The following is a 19375-nucleotide window of genomic DNA, read 5'->3' as shown; positions in this document are numbered from 1 at the left end:
GACGAGAAGTGTACCTTGTGCCCTTCTCAACCAAACCACAATTTATGTTGAAACATAAGTTCCAATAGTGTGTTCTACGGCAAAACATGTTGCTAATGAAATTTGAGTGTGTACAGTTTTTCTCTTTGTGCTGTTATGACAAAAAAAAGTGATAAATGAGAATAAACCAAGAACCAAGAATAATATGAAAGGGTGGAATTTGAATGGTTTACTCAGGTTATGTTTTACTGAAAACAACATTAACCATAAAAAGAAAAAAGAGCACATTTTTAGCCTGTTTTAGATATTTTAAATTATTGATGTTTTCATGAGACAAAACTTGTTTTGGATGTTTTACTTTTCAACTTACCGTGCGAAATTCTGATTATCCTCAATTATGATTCTGGTTCTTATCTCAAATATTAATTTTTTACATTATTTTAATGCATCATTATTATTATTATTATTATTATTAAGGGCGAAATATGGCCCGGGCATGTTTTTGACAGGCTGCGTTGCATTTGTCAACGTCGAGACTTTTATTTTGAAAACTGTTGGCCGCACTTCTGGTCTGTTTCATAATTCAGTCCGGTAGTGTTGTGTGATGCGGGACGGTGTGAGAGAGAGGGGTTTACGGTCTCCTCGTGCCTCAGTCCTTCCCGCACGGAAACCTATTAATGAAATCAGGGGGGTTACAGTTACCTCGGGGGGGTTTTGCAGTCCGAAACAAGTCAGCTCTCTATCTGTTATTGGGGAATGAACGACGAGAAAAGCCCGGATAACGGCAAGAGAAACTCTGGGTATACCAGGTAAAATGAACCACCGACCGGCTGTTAGCTGAATTTTCAAATGTACTTCGTTTTTTAAATGACAACACAAACATACCTAGTGTTTCCTGCTTTACAACGTTTGCAAAGTTCTACTTCGAATCACTAAAACCGTTATTTCGAAACACTGTGTAAACTGAACGTTCGAATCATCTCTCAACTGACATTTGAATCAATGTTCTTATAGAAGTAAGTTACTTTCTAAATCGAACGTTACAATCACTGTTCGAATGAAACATTTAAATACCTTTTGATTTAAATTAAAAGGTCGAAATCGAATGTTTAATTTTTAATTACTAATTCGAACGTCTAAATCGATATCTTGATTAGTATTACTTTTTATTACACGGCTCTTTGGAATGCTTGATTCTGATTGGTCAGTTGAGACATTTGCAGGTTCCTTCTTTTCAAATAATCACCGCTCCAAAGTAATAACGCATAGCCGGTACTACTTGTATGTTTAAAATCCCTCCGTGCCAACAAAGATTACCGTTTGGCGCCATCTTGTGACAAACACTGGACAACCACATTTAACAATGGAAAATTTCGACATTAATCTATTTAAATTGTCTTACTAACGTACATAGTTTTAATGTTAGTCACGTGGTACTATATCGTTTCGCGGAAGGATAAAAATGTTAATTCAAAACAAATATGCCAATAAAAGATTTCAAATTCATATTCATGTCTAGTTTTTTTCCTTATGTGGCAAGTAGCCGTGTAATAAGCGGGATAATGTACAGGCAGCCTGTAGTTATCGGGAAATAAGCCCCTTCAGTGTGATACAAGACCCTCCGCTTCGCGTCGGGTCCTGATCACACTGTCGGGGCTTATTTCTGCTATAACTACCGGCTGCCTGTACATTATCCCTTACATAATCGAATTGTTAAATTCGTGTTTACATAGAACATTCGAATCAACGATGTCCCAAAATGCCCTCACTTCCTTTTTAAGACCAAAAATCTGATTCAAAATTCCTTGGAAATGACTCTGATTCTTCGGCGTCTCATTGTTGACAGCATGGTTTGATAAATGACATTTATTTGAGCTTGTACTGTTATTATTTAACACAAAGTGGTTTTCAAAGTATAGTTTTGAGTTATTTATTAAAAACTTACCTGAATAGTTTTTTTCTGTTCACAGTATTGAGCAAATGCTGGCTGTGAACCCCGGAAAGACGCCCATCAGTCTGCTGCAGGAATATGGAACGCGGATAGGCAAGACTCCAGTGTACGACCTGCTGAAGGCTGAGGGTCAGGCCCACCAGCCCAACTTCACCTTCCGCGTGTCTGTGGGAGACATCAACTGCACCGGCCAGGGCCCCAGCAAGAAAGCTGCCAAGCACAAAGCTGCCGAAGCTGCCCTGAAAATGCTAAAAGGAGGAATGCTGGGAGGGATCGAAGTGAATGGGATGGAGGGAGAAGGGTTTGTCGGGATGGATATGGAGGGAGAATGGTAAAGATCAGATTAAGTGCCCATTTGCCCAAGTTCTGCTTTCTGAAAACTGTTTTTTTTTTTTTTTTTTTTTTAATTAGTAATTTTTTTTTGTCAAAATGTGTTTTAGTCCTCAGTCAGAGATGAAATCATCCAGTTCAACACAACAAGCTGAGTGCAATCCAGTCGGAGCTTTGCAGGTAATGACATACATTTCAAAATCGTAACAGATTTTAAATAACTAGGCACCTTACACTTGCGACTTGTAAATGGTTAAAGAGGAAAAACTGGCCATTGTACACTAAATGACTGAGAATCAAACTTATTCAAGTCGTGCCAAAAACAACAAACTTGGGTAAAAACATGTCTTTCTAGGCGACACATGAATTAAACAACAATCTAAAAGCCCTCAAAAATATGAAACATTTTCAATAATATCCTCCTACAAGGTCTGAAACCATCTGTGCCCATCATACACTTTTTCTGTAAAATCTGTCAACTTAGACCGCCCAAAACCTGCAGACTGGCTCTGACTTCTTGGCAACTATTGTTGATGCATCTAGACTGCAAATTAGGGCAAAAATCTGTGCTGTCCAACAATGACTGTACGATTTTGAGATCCATCTTTTCACACTGAGGACAACTGAGGGACTCATATGCAACTATTATAGAAGGTTCAAACACTCACTGATGCACCAGAAGGAAACACGATGCACATTTTTGGAATTTGAAGATCAGGGTAAATTCAACTTATTTTGTCTTTTGGGAAACATGCAAGTATCTTATGTAGTACTAAATGAAAAATATGATATTTAGGCAAAATAAGAAAAATGTGCACATCTTCATTCTGTTCAAAAGGAGCATCGGTGAGCGTTTGAACCTTCTGTAATAGTTGCATGTGAGTCCCTCAGTTGTCCTTAGTGTGAAAAGATGGATCTCAGAATCATACAGTCATTGTTGGTAAATGGTTTAAATACACAAAAATGCTAAAAAAACAAATAATTTGTAGGAACTAAAGGATTTTCTGAAGAACAGCAGGCAGTTTATCTGTTCAGGACAAACTGTCATGAACAACTATCACTAAACAAAAAAAAAAACAGCTGTGGATTATCCAGGTAACAACAAAGTATTAAGAATCAAGCACATGTAAACTTTTGAACAGGATCATTTTTATAAATTCAACTATTTTCTCTTGTGGACTATATGTAAACACCTTTTATGTGAAATATCTTATTCAGTTTAGTACTAAATAAAAAATAACATGCATTTTGCATGATCCCTCTTATTTGAGTAAAATAATTACTTTTGCAGATTCTGCAAGGTGTATGTAAATTTTGTACCTTTGTTATTAGTCATAACAAATATATATTTTTGATGCCAGTTTCATGAAGCTTATATTTATTGTCCTTAAAAATGCAATTTCCACAGGAACTAGTAGTGCAGAAAGGCTGGCGTTTACCCGAGTACACAGTCACTCAAGAATCTGGACCTGCACACCGCAAAGAGTTTACAATGACCTGCAGGGTGGAGAGATTTGTTGAGATAGGTACAACCTTTTTTTCCCCTATAGTGATTATTTTTAAATATGCAGTTCATTCAAAATATTGAATGCTTTAATCTTGTTTTTAAGGTAGCGGCACATCAAAAAAGCTTGCTAAAAGAAATGCGGCAGCAAAGATGCTCTCTCGTATTCATGACGTACCAGTGGACATGCGCAGCAGCCATGAAGCCGAAGCAGAAGATGACACCTTCAGTATGGTAAGACGTGCAGTGGTTTTATGACTGGTTTAAGACTGTTTTTATGAATATGGCTGTTTAAAAATTAATCTTTCTTCAACAGCAAATGGGTGGCAGACTAGAGGGAGGAAAGTCTAAAGGTCTCGGCTGCACTTGGGACTCTCTGCGGAACTCAGCCGGGGAGAAGATCCTACAGTTGCGCTGTCATCCTCTGGGCCAGCCTGACTCCAATTTTTGTTCTCTCCTTAGCGAGCTCTCTGAGGAACAACGCTTTGATGTCAGCTACCTGGACATAGGTGAGATACAAGCCTAGTCTAACAAGCACATGATTATTTAAGTGCTTTAAAAGAATAAAGATATTTTGATTACTAAGTACTAGGGATGCACCGAATGTTTGGCAACCAAAATTGTCGGCGGAAAATGGCAAAAAAAATTCTTTCGGTGTTCGAATAAGCAAAAAGGCAAAATACAGTGCCTTGCAAAAAGTATTCATACCCCTTCATTTTTTCCGCGTTTTGTTGCAGCATTATGTTAAACTGCTTTAAATGACCGTTTTTTCACATCAATCTACATCTCATACACTATAATGACAAAGGACAAAACAGGTTTGTAACAACTATGCAAATTTATTAGAAATAAAAAAACTGAAAAGATCCCTTTCCATAAGTATTCATACCCTTTTCTGGGACACTCGAAATTTAGCTCAGGAGCATTCATATTGCTTCTAGATGTTACTACACGTCGAGTGGAGTTAAACTGTGGCAAATTCATTTGAATGAGTATGATTTAGAAAGGCACACACTTCTCAGAAAAGGTCTAACAGCTGAAAATGCATATCAGAGCATATCTGAAGAGTTCAGAAAAAAAAATCTGCTGCATTGAAGGTTCACAGAAGCATTATCCATAATGGAAGACGATTGGAACAACTAGGACTCTAGAAAATGCTGTCAAAGCTAATAGAGATTGAGAGGTGAAAAGGTGAAGAGGCAAAGAATGGCAGATAATTGCCAAATGCAGATGTGCAAAGCTTGTCACATCATACCCAAAAAGACTTGAGGCTGTAAAAGTGCTTCAACTATGTACTGAGTTAAGGGTATGAATACTTATGCAATGTACTTGTTTCAGTGTTTTATTTTTAATAAATTTGTAAAATTTGCAAATCTGGTTTTTCCTTTGTCGTTATAATGGTGTATGGGGTGTAAATTGATGTGGGGGAAAAACTAATTTAAAGCAGTTTAACATAATGCTGCAACAAAACAAAATGTGAAAAAAATGAAGGGGTATGAATACTTTTGCAAGGCACTGTAAATTATACCGAACAATGACGTGACACGATCAAATAGAGGCGCACACTAATGCAGCAAACATGTCCGCAGTGAGGAAGCATTTAAAACTGTCAAAGAAAGACAAAAATCTTTACAAGCACTAACAGCGAGAGACTGTTTAGTATAGCATCGCATGTCGTCCATGAGAAGAGAAAGGGGTGGTTGTTGCTGGTTACTGTATGATGACTGAAATCGTGAAATGGCCTTAAACCATTAGTAAATAAAATAGAGAACTTTGTTTTCTAATACACAGATGAGCTTGTTAGCCAGGGTTCAAGAGTCCAAGGTGTGAGGGGAAATCATTCATAAATCTGCTTCTGTCAGTAAAAAGTAGTACTGAAATCTTCTTGCGGGTTTCCGGCAAAATAAAAGTCAACATTCATAAATGTTAGTATTGTAATTTTGCTGTTGTTCTGTAAAATAAAATAGAAAAGTAACACAAAAATAAGGATAACAATCATTACAACAGCTCTATTAATACATTTATTATAACATGCTCCTTTGCTCAGCAAGGCTGCATTTATTTGTACATTAAAAACACATGCCTGTTTCAAAAAGGGGTCTTAAAAATGGCCAAAGGTGCTTTGTTGGTAGGCTATAATGTCTGAAAGATCTTGTTCGGTAATCGGCCCAGTGTGTAATTTTGTTCGCCTTCGTCCAAGAATTTTCATTTCAATGCATCCCTACTAAGTACTAAGCGAGAATCTGTAGTGCTTTCTTACATTTGTAGAAACTGACTATTTTTTGGACTTGTTTATTCAGAGGAGCGCAGTTTGAGTGGCCTTTACCAGTGTCTGGTGGAGTTGTCCACACAACCCATTACCGTCTGCCACGGATTCGCCTCCAGTCTGGATGCAGCACGTGCCAGCGCTGCCCACAACGCCCTTCAGTACCTCAAAATCATGGCAGGGGGGAAATAAACCACAGTAACAGCTCTCCTGTAACATTTTAGTTTCTTTTTCTACCTAGAGGAAAATAGGAAAATCAGGTGAATTGAAGATTACCTCTTCTGCCCCCAGTTGTGTAATATGAGGGCCTTGTTTGTTTGACGCAGTAGGTGCACGAGTTCTTACTGCTACCAGCTGTGAAATCAGTTGGAGGACATACTGATTGCCTAATTTTCACCTTGAATTTGACACTAAATGTGTGTACTTTTGCTTCCCAGTGCCTCTGAACAAAGGCAGAGGACACTATTAATCTGAAACCTGAGGACAAAGGTTCACAGGTGTTCGGTGTGAGTGAATTTATCTCTGCGGTTCATTTGGAAAAAGTCATATTTATTTCTTCACGAATAACTGAGCTTTGCCTGAAAGTCTTCGCCTTTTAACTTTCCCTAATTAAAATTGTGGTATAGATGATTTGCTTTGTGACCTTGATGAATCTACAGACAGCATGATTTTTTTTTTAATTGTAAATATTTCACTTTTGTACATTTTTATTTTCATTATATTTTAGTGGTAGTTATTATCATTAACATTAATTGTGCTTAATAGATTGTATTTGTAAAATAAAGTCTATTAAACTATAATATAATTTTTAACATGGGCCTGACAATTTGTGGTAAATATCTACCTCTGTGTATGTGTTCCTGCCTCACAGGCTTCATCATTACATTTGGACTGGCAAAGACTGAAATGTTCATATATTCAGTATAATAGTATATGACCAACAACAGTAGTACGTGACTGTGTGGCAACTGATGTAATTTGTACCAAATTGGTGAATCTGTAATGTACTGAATATGTTATCTTGAACAATAAACTTGAAATTGACATTGTCATATTTTGGCATTTAGTCATTTGTTATTTAGCTAAAGTTTGCATGTATTGCAAACATGTGGTTGTGTTGTACTTACTTAGCATGCCTCCAGGGGGCGACAGGGTTAGCTTTTAATGTCAGTAGATGATCTGAAGAAGCGTGCATGTATTTGCATTGTGGTACAAATTGGTTTCAAACAAAAGCAGAAACTGAGCTTGTTCACATATTTGGTTTCAATTAGAATTAAAGTTTTTCTTATGGACAACAGTTCTGTGTTTAAATCAATATTTTTGGTTTCTTAGTCACCTCCTTAGTCTACCAAAATGAAATAGTTCAAATAAATTATTTATTATATTTACCATTGTGGAATTACAAATAAAGCCAATATGTACAGCATTTCATAAATTGCAACAAGAAGACCAAAAAGTGCACAAATTAGAAGCCTAATGCAAATACAACTAGTTCAAAACCAGATTATATGCATCATTCTAGGCTGATAGTTTCACAGTAAAGTCAATATGAAAGCAACATTCATACATGCTCCTTGTGCATGGCTTATCTATGCAAGCTATTATCTCTGCAAACAGCATTTAATGTTGACTTAGGGTATGAGTAGACACTCCATGCTTCATTAGCCTGAGATTTGATGTTACGTTTTCTCCGGGGTTAGGAGGGAATGGTGCACATCCTCTTCAGCATATCCACTGCTGTCGGACTGAAAACTGTCCCCTCGTAGGGGCGATGCTGGGAAAGAGAAACACAATGTGTTAAAAAGCTGATGGTTTTAGATAGTCAAAGCACACAATTCAGCTTCAACTAACTGTGAACCAAAAAAGCGATAGTATGCTATTTTTCTTGCTACTTCCTGTTAGGTTGTTTCCTTGAAATGTGATAAGGCAGACAAGATCAGCTGGCCCAAATTCTTGAAATTTACCACGGGTGATGTGTTTTTAACAAGTCAGCAAAACACCTCCCTCTATCACTGCGTTAACACATGCTGCTTTCTGTGAACTTGTAAGGCTGATTTAGTTGATTATCAGCTGTTCAGCTGAATTTATTTAGCTAAACTGATCAAGAATTAGTCAAATTAGTGGTTGAAATTTGCCTGATCGTGATAAGGACTACTCATGTTACTTACATTTGTGGTGATGCGTCGAAACAGACAATCTGACAGTGGAGCAGAATTCTGATGAAGTGGCTTCCTCTTCCTCTGCACTGTGAACCTGAATTGAAACCTATACTTAATGATCATGCCACAACACAATGCTGGAGTATACAAACCCCAAAGATTCTATGATACTACTGCTGTTCACTAGTTAAGGTAAAACTGTAAGTTTGAGGCATCATTCAAACTTGATGAAATACATGTTACAGTTAAAAGCTTAAAGGGACAGTTCACCCTAGAGCTGTATGAGGTTTCATTTGTGCCAAAACTGAACCAACTGCTTTGTACTATACATTTATCCTAGTCTACAGTCACTGCCTACTTCAGATAAATTAGTATACTGTGTGTTGATGTGTTTTATTTATGAAACATGCTGATTAAATGCTAGTTTGCTATTGTGTTCTTTGTGGTTTTTTGCATGTTGCTTACTGGCCAAAGTCACATAAGCCAACCCCAAAGTTTCTATGATACTACTGTTGTTCACTAGTTAGGGTAAAATTGTAAGTTTGAGGCATCATTCATGTTTGAAACACAAACATGGATGAAATACATGTTACAGTTAAAAGCTTAAAGGGACAGTTCACCCTAGAGCTGTATGAGGTTCCATTTGTGCTAAAAATGAACTAACTGCTTTGTGCTCTGTACTCTACATTTGTCCTGTCTATAGTCACTGCCTACTTCAGATAGATTAGTATACTGTGTTGATCTGTTTTATTTATGAAATGGATGTAGGGATGTATGAGGTTCCATTTGTGCCAAAAATGAACTGCCTTGTACTTTGTACTGCACATTTGTGCTTGTCTACAGTCATTGCCAACTTGTTTAGATAAATTAGTAGGTTAATGTATTAGTATGTTAATGTGTTTTTCTTTACAAAGCATGCTGCCTCAATGCTAGTTTGCTATGCATTTGCTATCGTATTCTTTGTGGTTTTTAGCATGTTGCTTTCTGGCCTAAGACAAATAAGCCAAGCCAAAGTGATGCTATGATACTACTGTTGTTGACTGGTTAGGGGAAAATCATGTCCGAAAAACATGGATGAGATGTATGAGGTTTTATTTGTGCCAAAAATGAACCGACTTCTTTGTGCTATATACTACACATTACCTACTTGTTCAGATAAATTAGTATATGTTGATGTGTACATCCTCTGTTTATGTCATATTTTTCTGACGTCCTTACTGTTGTTCTGTTTGTCGTCTTAAGGAAGGAAAGGAAAAAAAGGAAAGGACGTGATGTGTGGCCAAGTATGGTGACCCGTACTCAGAATTTGTGCTTTGCATTTAACTCATCCAATTGCACACACAGTTGGGTGCCTTGCTCAAGGCACTCACCTCAGTATTGGTATTGAGAATGGAAAGAGCACTGATCATTCACTCCCCCAGCCTACAATCCCTGCTGGACCTGTCCAACATTAGGCCACGACTGCCCAGTATGCTACTGTACCCTTAATACTGTACTGTACATATATGAAAGGATGCATTGACAATCTCTCACCTGTAGCAAGTCAGTCTGGTCACTAGTAATGTACTACAACCTTTGGAACACAGAAAAAAAAACTGGTGAATTATAGTAATTTTTTTCTAAAATGTGTCCCTGGACCACAAAGCCAGTCATAAGTAGCACGGGTATATTTGTAGCAATAACCAACAGAACGCATGGATCAAAATTATAGATTTTTCTTTTATGGCAAAAAATCATTTGGATGTTAATTAAAGATCATGTTCCATCAAGGTATTTTGTAAATTTTCTACTGTAAATATATCAAAAATTTATTTTTCATTAGTAATATGCATAGGTAAAAACTTCATTTGGACAACTTTAGAGGTGATTTTCTCAATATTTAGATTTTTTTTTTTGGACTGTCAGATTTTAGTATAATAGTATAATAGTTGTATATTATATCCTAACAAAGCATGCATCAATGGAAAATATATTTATTGAGTTTTCATATGACGTATAAATCTAATTTTGTGGTCAAGAGTCACAAATAATACCGTACTGTACATACATGAAGGGACGTATTGGCAAAATATCACCTGCAGTAAGTCAGTGTGGTCACTAGTAACACCCTTCGAAATGTAAAAAAAAAAAAAAAAAAACTTTCAGTGAAGTACAGTAATTTTTCATAAAATGATATTGTACACTACATTTATGAATGGACATATTGGTAAGAAATCACTAGGAATATAGCCTACTATAGAAACTGGGATTTGAAAATAATATCTGCTTTTTTCTATAAAATAATAGAATAAAGTACTTTTACAAGGTTATAGTTACTATAACCTCGTAAAAACAATTCATTTTAGTGAATGATTTGACCTTTTTTTATGTTTTTGCACTATGAATAGCGAACCTAAAACACTGCACTCAGTAAGTGCAACAGTAAGGGCCACAGAACAGAGCATAAGTAAAAATGACAGTAAGGAAAGCAAAACCATACAACATAAGCAAAGGACATACACATCAACATATACTAATTTATCTGAACAAGTAGGCAATGACTGTAGACAAGGACAAATGTGTAATACAAAGCAAGTCGGTTCATTTTTGGCACAAATGGAACCCCAACTTCACCCAAATGTGAAACTTCCATCATCATTTTACACACCCACAAAAGTTTTTTTTTTTTTGTTTTTTTTTAAGATTTATTTTTGTTATTTTTGACTTTATTGTGATACGACAGATTAGGAATGACAGGAAGTGAAGTGGGAGAGAGTTCGGGAAAGGTCCTCAAGTCGGGATTCGATCACAAGGCTATCGGCGCTGCACAAAAGATATTTTGAAGAATGTTTGTTTTTGTACATTCAGTGAAGGCCAGTGGGGACCCCACTTTCATATTTTTCACTGTTTTTCTTTCGTATTCTATAGAAGCTCTGGAATGAGTAAATGATGACAGAATTCTCATTTTTGGGTCAACTGTCCCTTTAAGGTTTAGAGTTTGTTGAAATCCTTTCCCTCTAAGTATAAGCAACTGTAATAGTGCATAAAGTAATAGCACAAATGCTTGCAGCATTATAAATGACAACAAGTCACATTACAATCTCTATGCAGAGGTGGAATACAAAGAGGAAGTTTGGAGGTTGATTCAGGAATAAAGAGAATAATACTCTGTTAATTACATCTAATGGGTAAACCAGTGTGGGCAACTGCTCTTGATATGAAATACATTAAAAAGATAAGAGATAGCGTACCTCTTCCAGCTCAAAGGAGTTGCCTTGTTTGCTCAGGTTTAGTGGTTTCACCGGGCTTAGGTATCTCTTGATGTTGGATGAACTCTGCTCCTGCGTGTCTCTGTTGGAAAGAGTGGTGTCGTCCTCCCATCCAGTGATTGTGATCTGACATAACTGATCTGACTTGGGTAAACTCATTGCATTAGATTGTCTTACAGGTTTAATTGTCGTTCGGTGTGCAAATGGTGAGTTTTTCATATCAATGCTATTTGTGTGTAGGCTGCGATAAGGTGCCTGATTCACATATTCAACAACCTGAGGGCATATGATATCATGGGCAATGATAGGAACAGGTTCCACATTAACGCTGCAGCTTTTCGAGAGAACAGAACCTTTGGATTTCACATCCACATCTGTTTTTGGCTCTAGGCAAGGTCTACACTCTGCTAATGCATGCCTGAGGTTGTAAACATTTTCATTCGTCGTCTCAGATAGTGGCTGACAAGGTATATGCTCCAAGGAATCAGTCCTTTCAATGTTTTCCCCATACGTCTTCTCCTCAAGTTCATTCTTGCTCTCTATAAACCAGTCTAAATCATCTACTTCCATCTGAAGACATAAATCTTCATTGTCATTTTCTGCACTTTTCTCAACTACATCTGACAGACTGCATTTACGTTTACGAGGTGAATTGCTTGGAGACGTAGAGTCCGAGCCACGGGAACCCGTATACAAGCACATCTTGGAGATAGTGTCTTTTAGTCTTTCAACAGGGGAGCGCGGTTCACTCCGGACACTAGTTCGAGACATGGTCCTCTCCACAATTGGGGAAGTGAAGGTTAACTGGGGTGGCGCAAGTTTCTGAAGTGGCGTTCGGGACACATGGGAGTAGAGGGAATAAAAGGCATTGGCCATTGCCGTCAATGCCTCTACTTGTCGGAAACGACCTGTGCAAAAATCAGGGATGAACAGTGAGAAAACATTTAAATAGTGGTACGAACAACTTTCTGAAACTCTAAATTCCTTACTTGCTAATGAAAGACAGGGGTCTTCCTGGCGTATTCTGGCGAGCTGGGATTCAAGAAACAGGCGGAAGTTGATGCCTCTGAGCTGGGACGGGAAGTTGAAGAAGCGGACTGGAATGCGGGCAGTGACCTGCGGTTCCTCACAACCGAAACCCAGCTGGAAAAGGGTCTCTTCTGCATCTTCAGCACGCATTTGGAGGACATCAGACACACTGGGGGATTTTTGAGATGTCATGAAGAGCGAAAGATATTTGAGAAACCAAACAAGAGTATAGAGTGAACTCAGGTAGACGTGCATGGAATCTATGCCCACGGAATTCCGTTCACAAAGACCTTAATTCTTCATCCTTTTCATGTTAACTCATTAAATATTTTGCATAATTTCATGCTTTTAAATACCAACAGAGGTGTAGGATGTCAGTCCAAAGAATTTTGTTGTTAGAACTCAACAATGCAGAAAATGTGGAAAAAAAAACTGAGCAGTTTGGATGGTGGCCTACTTATATTCCACATACAGGTTATTCATATTACAGGGTCTTGTTGTCATGCGACTCGCGTAAATTTACTACTTTATCATGCATCACTCTACATTTGCAACCAGGCAACCACCCTGTTTAGCTCTGCCAAACCATTTAGTTTGACTTCAGAAGCACATTAGAAACACAAATCCATCTTGAGCATGAAAGCAAAATGCAGACTGGAGGAAAGTGTTTTGGTAATTTCCTGCCAGGCACTAAGTGGGGAACCTCCATCCAACAGGCCACCTAAATGTAGTACTATTTTGTCCAGTGTGTTCTGTTTCAGTCATGTTCTTACCTGGAAGCAGTCCTGTTGGTAGCAGTTGAGAAAGCACTGGATGCGACGCTCTGGCCCATGCTGAACAACGGCAGGTTAAGCTTTTGTTGAGGCGTGCTGCTGATATACAAACAATTCATGGAACCATATTAAATTACGGTAGGATTAAGGTTAAAGGGATAGTTCACCCAAAAAAGAAAATTCTGTCATTAATTACTCACCCTCATGTCGTTTCAAATGACATGAGGGTGAGTAATTAATGACAGAATGACAGAATTTGGAATGCAAATTAAGATATTTCTGATAAAAAACCAAGAGCGTTCTGACCTACATGACTACATCGTGGTACTCTCGTAAACAAAAAAATGAGACTCACAGAAGAGAAGAATAATTGTTGAATTAAGTCATTGTTTTTGTTTTGTTGCGCACAAGTGGTTAAGCTTGAACCACTTGTCACATGGACTATTTTAATGATGTATTTACTACCTTTCTGGGCCTTGAACATGTTGCGTCGCTGTCTATGCAGGGTCAGAAAGCTCTCGGATTTCATCAAAAATATCTTAATTTGTGTTCCAAAGATGAACAAAGGTTTTACGGATTTGGAACAACATTTTCATTCCTGGGTGAACTATCCCTTTAAACTTAAGGTTAGGGTAAGAAACATAATTGAGTAACTCTGAGCAAGAGAATGAAGGTAGTAACTCAACGGTACAACAAAGTCAACCTACTGCTTACCTAAACTGTGGTGCACCTGATGCAGCATATAATGCAGTAGCTGTGAAATAAATAATATCAGGTATAAATGAATGCTGCTGATGTTTACAAAATTATTATGTACACAGGATTATGTACACAATATGTACATTTTCAGTACATTTTAATTCAATTTCAAACAAATGCTATTATTTTGAACTTTCCATTCATTAAAAAACACTTTAAAAATCATGATTTTCACAAAAATATTAGGAAGCACAACTGTTTTCAACATTGATAACAAAAAGAAATGTTTTTTGAGTGCCAAAACAGCATATTGGAATGATTTCTGAAGGACCATGTGACATTGAAGACTGGAGAAATGGCTCATCACATGAATAAATTGCAAAAATAAATTAAAATAGAAAATGGTTATTTAAAATTGTAATAGTATTTCACAATTTTACTGTTTTTTATCAAACAAATGCAGCTATGGTGAGCATCTTTTTTCCAAAAACATTAAAAAAATCATACCAACCCCAAACCTTTAAACAGTAGCGTATTACAATTACATTTATTTATTAAATTCCTAACCTGTATGCGTATAGCCTTGTGCATCTGTGTTTCCGATTTAAGAGTGGCTCATTATTCTATGCAGGGGGAGGTTTGCTATCAAACATAAATGCAGTGCCGCTTCGTATAGTATATAATCACTGCCATCATACTAATAATGAGACCCTTACTGGCAAACATGAGGATGTCACTCAAAAAAGAGGTTTGTGATCACAAAGAACCCAATATTTTAAATTCACTGCGGCAGCACAAGGGTCTCACATAAAATTGCCTTTAATTAGCAGCTATCCATTATTTATATGTTGCACAGACACGGACTATAACACCTGGGGAATGCAATCAAAATAAAGTCTGAAATTATTAGTCATTTGGCAGACACTTTTAGACTCCACAAATGAGAACAGTTTGTTAAAGGTGATTGAATAAAATTAAAACATTTACAGCTGTCAGCACTTCTTCATTATAACTGAGTTACAGTTGCTATTCTGTTGCTTCTACTCACCTTCTGCACCCAGACTCAAATCATCCTCAAAGCTGGTGGTGCCTGTCCTCAAACAGCCTGTAGAGTTACATTTTACAATTGTATCAGGATATAGATACACAGCAAAGGTTAATTGGCTATTCTAGCCATTAAACACTCACTAGTCAGCCTGCACAGAATCTGCACCAGTCGAAGTCTCTAAAAAGCACAATTCGAATGGCCATATGTTTGTTTATTAAATATGTTCACTAATTTAATCACGCTTTTAGACTACTTTTAATAATCATGGCAAAGGTGAAAAACTCCTATAGATTCTGCGTAGGCCTCATTGCATAAGTAAAAATTACATATTTTGTAATTCTACTCTCTTGGTTGCACAGGTTTTAAGCTTCATCACATAAACTCTATCAGAATCATCTCCTTTGTTTTAAGAAAACTTGATCGTACTCAACCTACCTATTGTTAGGTGACTGCTTTTGGCAGGATTGGCTTCATTCCTACAGATAAGGTGAAGAAAAAAAGGGAAGGGAAAAACAAATGAAAAATTCACTTTTATCAAGTGTGAATCAGCAAAGGTCTGTGGGCGGGATGCGGGCATGCAGTAAAATACTGCGATAAAAATAGAGGCACACACGTACACAGCATTTCTTTCAAATCTTGTGAGAATGTGTTCCGGTGGCCCTTATTAAACAAATGTCAGAAAGATATTTTGCAGTTCGAAGAAGAAATAAAGGACTTATGAAACCAGATTATTGCTTGCTTAAGTTTACAAGCATTGTTGATATTGTTCGGACTACCGCTGCTATGAATGTGATTAGATATGTAAAATACAGGCTTTGCAGAATATATTTTCATTGAAATATGTCTGAAAACACTCTTTTTCAACCTAAACGGTGAGAAACAATAACAATATCGTCAAGTTTTGTCTGCTACTTCCTGATCCAGAAAGGAAAAAAAAATCTGAAAACAGATTCTTCCTCAGCACAATCTATAAATAGAGCAAAACAATGTAGCTTTTTCAATGAAAGCTTTCATGTGAAGGTACTTTGTGATTTTTCAGAGATTGACGTATTTTTGCCCTGAATGACCTTCAACGAATAAACCTAAGAACATTTGTGGTTTTCCACTCACTTGTTGTTATTGTATTACAACTGACACACAAGGCCTGTCATTTATAGAAAGCATTCACACAAACACTCACCCACAACCTTGAAGCCAGGTTTCAATCTTTCCAGCAGAACATCCTGTGGAAACAAAATAAAGACGCACATTATGATCATAGCCTGTCTATTTGAAAATGGGTGTGTGTGAGTGATAGAGAGAGAGGGAGAGGTGTAAATGAGCTTTCTGTTTTGGAAATAGAGTTTATCTGTTGGTAACTGTGCACTGTTTGTGGTCTGTCATTTATCTCTGACAGTAGCAGTTATAACATGGTGAGCTTACTTTAGAAGTAACCTGATTATATTTTATTTTATCCTAATATATTGTCCAACATATTTTATCTGATTGTATTTTGCTAACTAAATAAAGCATACAACAGTCCCAAAAAGTTCTTGGATTCTTATTTTAAATAACAATAACAGGAGTACAGCTTTCAAGCCAAATATTTCCCAAATTAAAACATTTACAACATAAAACATTTAAATGTAAAGCCTATGGTTGCATTATGCACTATAGCTTTAATTCACATGCTTAAGAGGAAATGAGATATGCAGCTTCTTTCCATATTATCAACCTCTTGACACAGCTGAACGTTAAACATTAACCTGACACTCACCATCCGCAAAGACGTCATCCTGGAGAGAGAAATGAGGCTGATGTTCTGCTGCTGGGCTGCGGTGTTCTGCATCTCTTACGGTAATCTTGCGGTGGCTGCTTGCCCACGCCTGTCGCCGCTCGATCTTAGAAGGACTCTCCATCCCTGTGGCCACCTATACCATAATAAAACACTTTGCAGGATTATTTGAACTAAACTGGAGACTGGCTGACAAACATTATTGCATTAAAAAAGCAAAGTATGAGCAGCATAACAGACACAAAAATAAAACAAATGAAATCACTCTGAAATGAAAATTCTGGCAAATGTAAGCCTATATGTTGCCAGATTTTGTGTAAACTTTAAAGGAGTAGTTCACTTTTAGAACAAAAATGTACAGATAATGTAATCACCCCCTTGTCATCCAAGATGTTCATGTCTTTCTTTCTTCAGTCGTAAAGAAATTATGTTTTTTGAGGAAAACATTTCAGGATTTCTCTCCATATAATGGACTTCTATGGTGCCCCCGAGTTTGAAATTCCAAAATGCACCTTAAATGCAGCTTCAAAGGGCTCTAAACGATCCTAGCCGAGGAAGAAGGGTCTTATTTAGCGAAACGATTGGATATTTTCTAAAAACATTTACAATTTATATACTTTTTGATCTCTACACAGAGTACACACAGCGCTAGACAAGATGAGCATTTGAGGTTGAGAAGTATATAAATTGTAATGTTTTTTAGAAAATAACTGATCGTTTTGCTAGATAAGAGCCTTCTTTCCTCGGCTGTGATGGTTTAGAGCCCTTTGAAGCTGCATTTTGGAAGTTCAAACTCGGGGGCACCATAGAAGTCCATTATATGGAGAGAAATCCTGAAATGTTTTCCTCGGAAAACATAATTTCTTTAAGACTGAAGAAAGAACGACATGAACATCTTGGATGACAAGGGGGTGAGTACATTATAATAGCCAGGCTGGTTTCTGCTGGTGGCCAAAACCCCTCTAAAACCAGCCTGCTGACCAGCTAAAACCAGCCACTTTGCACTCCTTGATTTGTTAACTTTTGGCAGTCTATAGTACTCCAAATATTTTCCCCAGTCTGATTGATTAGTACAACCCAAAACATAACAATAATTGACTAATTTCAGCAGCAATAATCAGCAAAATTTGCTATTAATTTCCGTTCAGTTTAGTGCCATAGTTTACATTCAGTACCGCCCGAATGTTTTTACCGAAGGTAAAAAAAAAAAAAAAAAAAAAAGTTAAACATGAGCAGCATAATAGACACCAAAAATGAAACTGAAAACAAATATGAAAAGCACTCTTATGTAAATTGTGGCCAATGTTAGTCTAACTAAACTTGCTCAAGCGATGTAGCGTTGCTACCGTTACTTTTACAGCGGAACGGATTACTCCCCACCGAAAGTGAAAATACGCCCCCTGGCTAACTTTTGTACTGACCAAAATGTTTAAAAGCTCAATTGTAACACATCTATATGTAAAACGTAAGATTTCAAACCCATTCAGCCTTTTCTTTTAACTTCCTAGAGATTCAAGCTTAAATTAAAGCGTCATACCCTCAAACCCTGCACAATTCTTACCCTGCTGTCATCCAGTCGCTCTCTAATTTACAGCACAAAGACAGATTGCCTTATAAAGGAAATCACGCGCAAGCAGCAATCACACATACACAGCATATCACTTTCATTTACAAAAAACGCCGCTTATTATACAAATAGTCGAGTGCCTGAAAGTGCCGGACACAAAGCAATACGGAAGTGTAAAATCATTAAACAGTCTTTTCTGAAGGATGGAGGTTCCCACTGCGCATCACGGTACAGAGTCTACCTTAAAAAGTGCCTCGATCAGTCCACTCTCATGGCAACGGCATAATTCACCGCTCTGCTGTCCTGCATCCCTCTCACACTCACATCTTAAAGGATGTCCATCGCATAACTAAAAATAACACACAGGAGATTGAGAACCATGATCGATTGTTGAGCCGCCCGCCAACGCAAACTTTGGTGTTACAGTCATGACGCGCTATAACTGACGGAAGCGGTAGGAGGAAGATGTGTTGCTGTGAAGCACAGAATGAGAACTATGTTGTGGCCACACACTGTTGTAGGAAATACTGTCACACACCGTTTACAAAGCAAGTTTTGGTGGTTGAAGCATAGCAGATGTACAAGATATGAGGCATAAAGAGACGAAACTATCTGAAACTATAGTTTTTAATCTAGTTTGTAGTTACTATTTTAGTTTTTATCATAAGCTATCTGTCACTGCATTGCTTTACTGTGAAAGAAGGGTTACATTTAAAGTTATCAGTGAAACTGCCAGTAAACCGTAACTGACGCATATAATTTAAAGTGTCATAACCCTCACTTTAACCATTAACCCAGTCAAATCTTGTCACTCTGTTTCACTTCTTAGAACAGAACTTGTAAGTCAGAGTCAGCAACATGCCAGAATTGAACAACTAGGAACCATAAAGCAACAATTTGGCGTAGTAAGCATATGCCTGACTTGCTCTCCTTCACTGTGTATGTCTTTGTAATATTAAAAAATACTTGTGTGTTCTTAAAAACTTTGAGGAAGCACCTTTTTTTTCAAAGGAGTGGAGTGGGTAGTGGAAAAGGACAGGGAATAGGA

The 19375-nt window shown here is 37.3% G+C and overlaps 2 protein-coding genes across 4 annotated transcripts; one reads left to right on the top strand and one right to left on the bottom strand.

The window, feature by feature from the left end:
• The first annotated feature begins 591 nt into the window (after nt 1-591).
• Nucleotides 592-7084, top strand: tarbp2 (TAR (HIV) RNA binding protein 2). The gene is made up of 7 exons (XM_073851833.1): nt 592-788; nt 1950-2261; nt 2371-2440; nt 3669-3786; nt 3871-3998; nt 4081-4273; nt 6065-7084. Exons 1-7 carry the CDS (start codon nt 736-738, stop codon nt 6220-6222), a joined length of 1032 nt encoding a protein of 343 aa, XP_073707934.1. The 5' UTR covers nt 592-735; the 3' UTR covers nt 6223-7084.
• Nucleotides 7085-7397: 313 nt separating this feature from the next.
• tespa1 (thymocyte expressed, positive selection associated 1) lies at nt 7398-18735 on the bottom strand. Of its 3 annotated transcripts, none has more exons than XM_073852256.1 (11): nt 18569-18735; nt 16743-16896; nt 16167-16209; nt 15422-15462; nt 14987-15043; nt 13954-13993; nt 13240-13338; nt 12427-12635; nt 11420-12345; nt 8199-8283; nt 7398-7804 (listed from the first exon to the last, which is right to left on the bottom strand). In XM_073852256.1, the coding sequence occupies exons 2-11, from the start codon at nt 16882-16884 to the stop codon at nt 7710-7712; spliced, it is 1737 nt and encodes a 578-aa protein (XP_073708357.1). In that variant the 5' UTR covers nt 16885-16896; nt 18569-18735; the 3' UTR covers nt 7398-7709. The 3 variants fall into 3 exon arrangements, with proteins under 3 accessions (XP_073708357.1, XP_073708359.1, XP_073708358.1); XM_073852258.1 differs by having other exon boundaries at nt 13240-13335; XM_073852257.1 differs by lacking the exon at nt 18569-18735 and having other exon boundaries at nt 16743-17200.
• Between the last annotated feature and the right edge of the window lie 640 nt (nt 18736-19375).

Source organism: Garra rufa, chromosome 12 (assembly GCF_049309525.1).
Source record: "Garra rufa chromosome 12, GarRuf1.0, whole genome shotgun sequence".
NCBI lineage: Eukaryota > Metazoa > Chordata > Actinopteri > Cypriniformes > Cyprinidae > Garra > Garra rufa.
The sequence above is the reverse complement of the archived record's forward strand: the minus strand, read 5'-3'. Positions and strand labels throughout refer to the sequence as shown.

Excerpts from the sequence above, each read along its gene's own strand:
- tespa1 (XM_073852256.1), bottom strand. The coding sequence starts at position 16,884 with ATGGAGAGTCCTTCTAAGATCGAGCGGCGACAGGCGTGGGCAAGCAGC. Across the intron at positions 12,346-12,426 it reads CCCCTGTCTTTCATTAGCAA|GTCGTTTCCGACAAGTAGAG; the intron begins GTAAGGAATTTA and ends ATTTTTGCACAG. Across the intron at positions 7,805-8,198 it reads TTCGACGCATCACCACAAAT|CATCGCCCCTACGAGGGGAC; the intron begins GTAAGTAACATG and ends TCTCTTTCCCAG.
- tarbp2 (XM_073851833.1), top strand. The coding sequence starts at position 736 with ATGAACGACGAGAAAAGCCCGGATAACGGCAAGAGAAACTCTGGGTAT. Across the intron at positions 789-1,949 it reads AGAAACTCTGGGTATACCAG|TATTGAGCAAATGCTGGCTG; the intron begins GTAAAATGAACC and ends TTCTGTTCACAG. Across the intron at positions 3,787-3,870 it reads GGAGAGATTTGTTGAGATAG|GTAGCGGCACATCAAAAAAG; the intron begins GTACAACCTTTT and ends CTTGTTTTTAAG.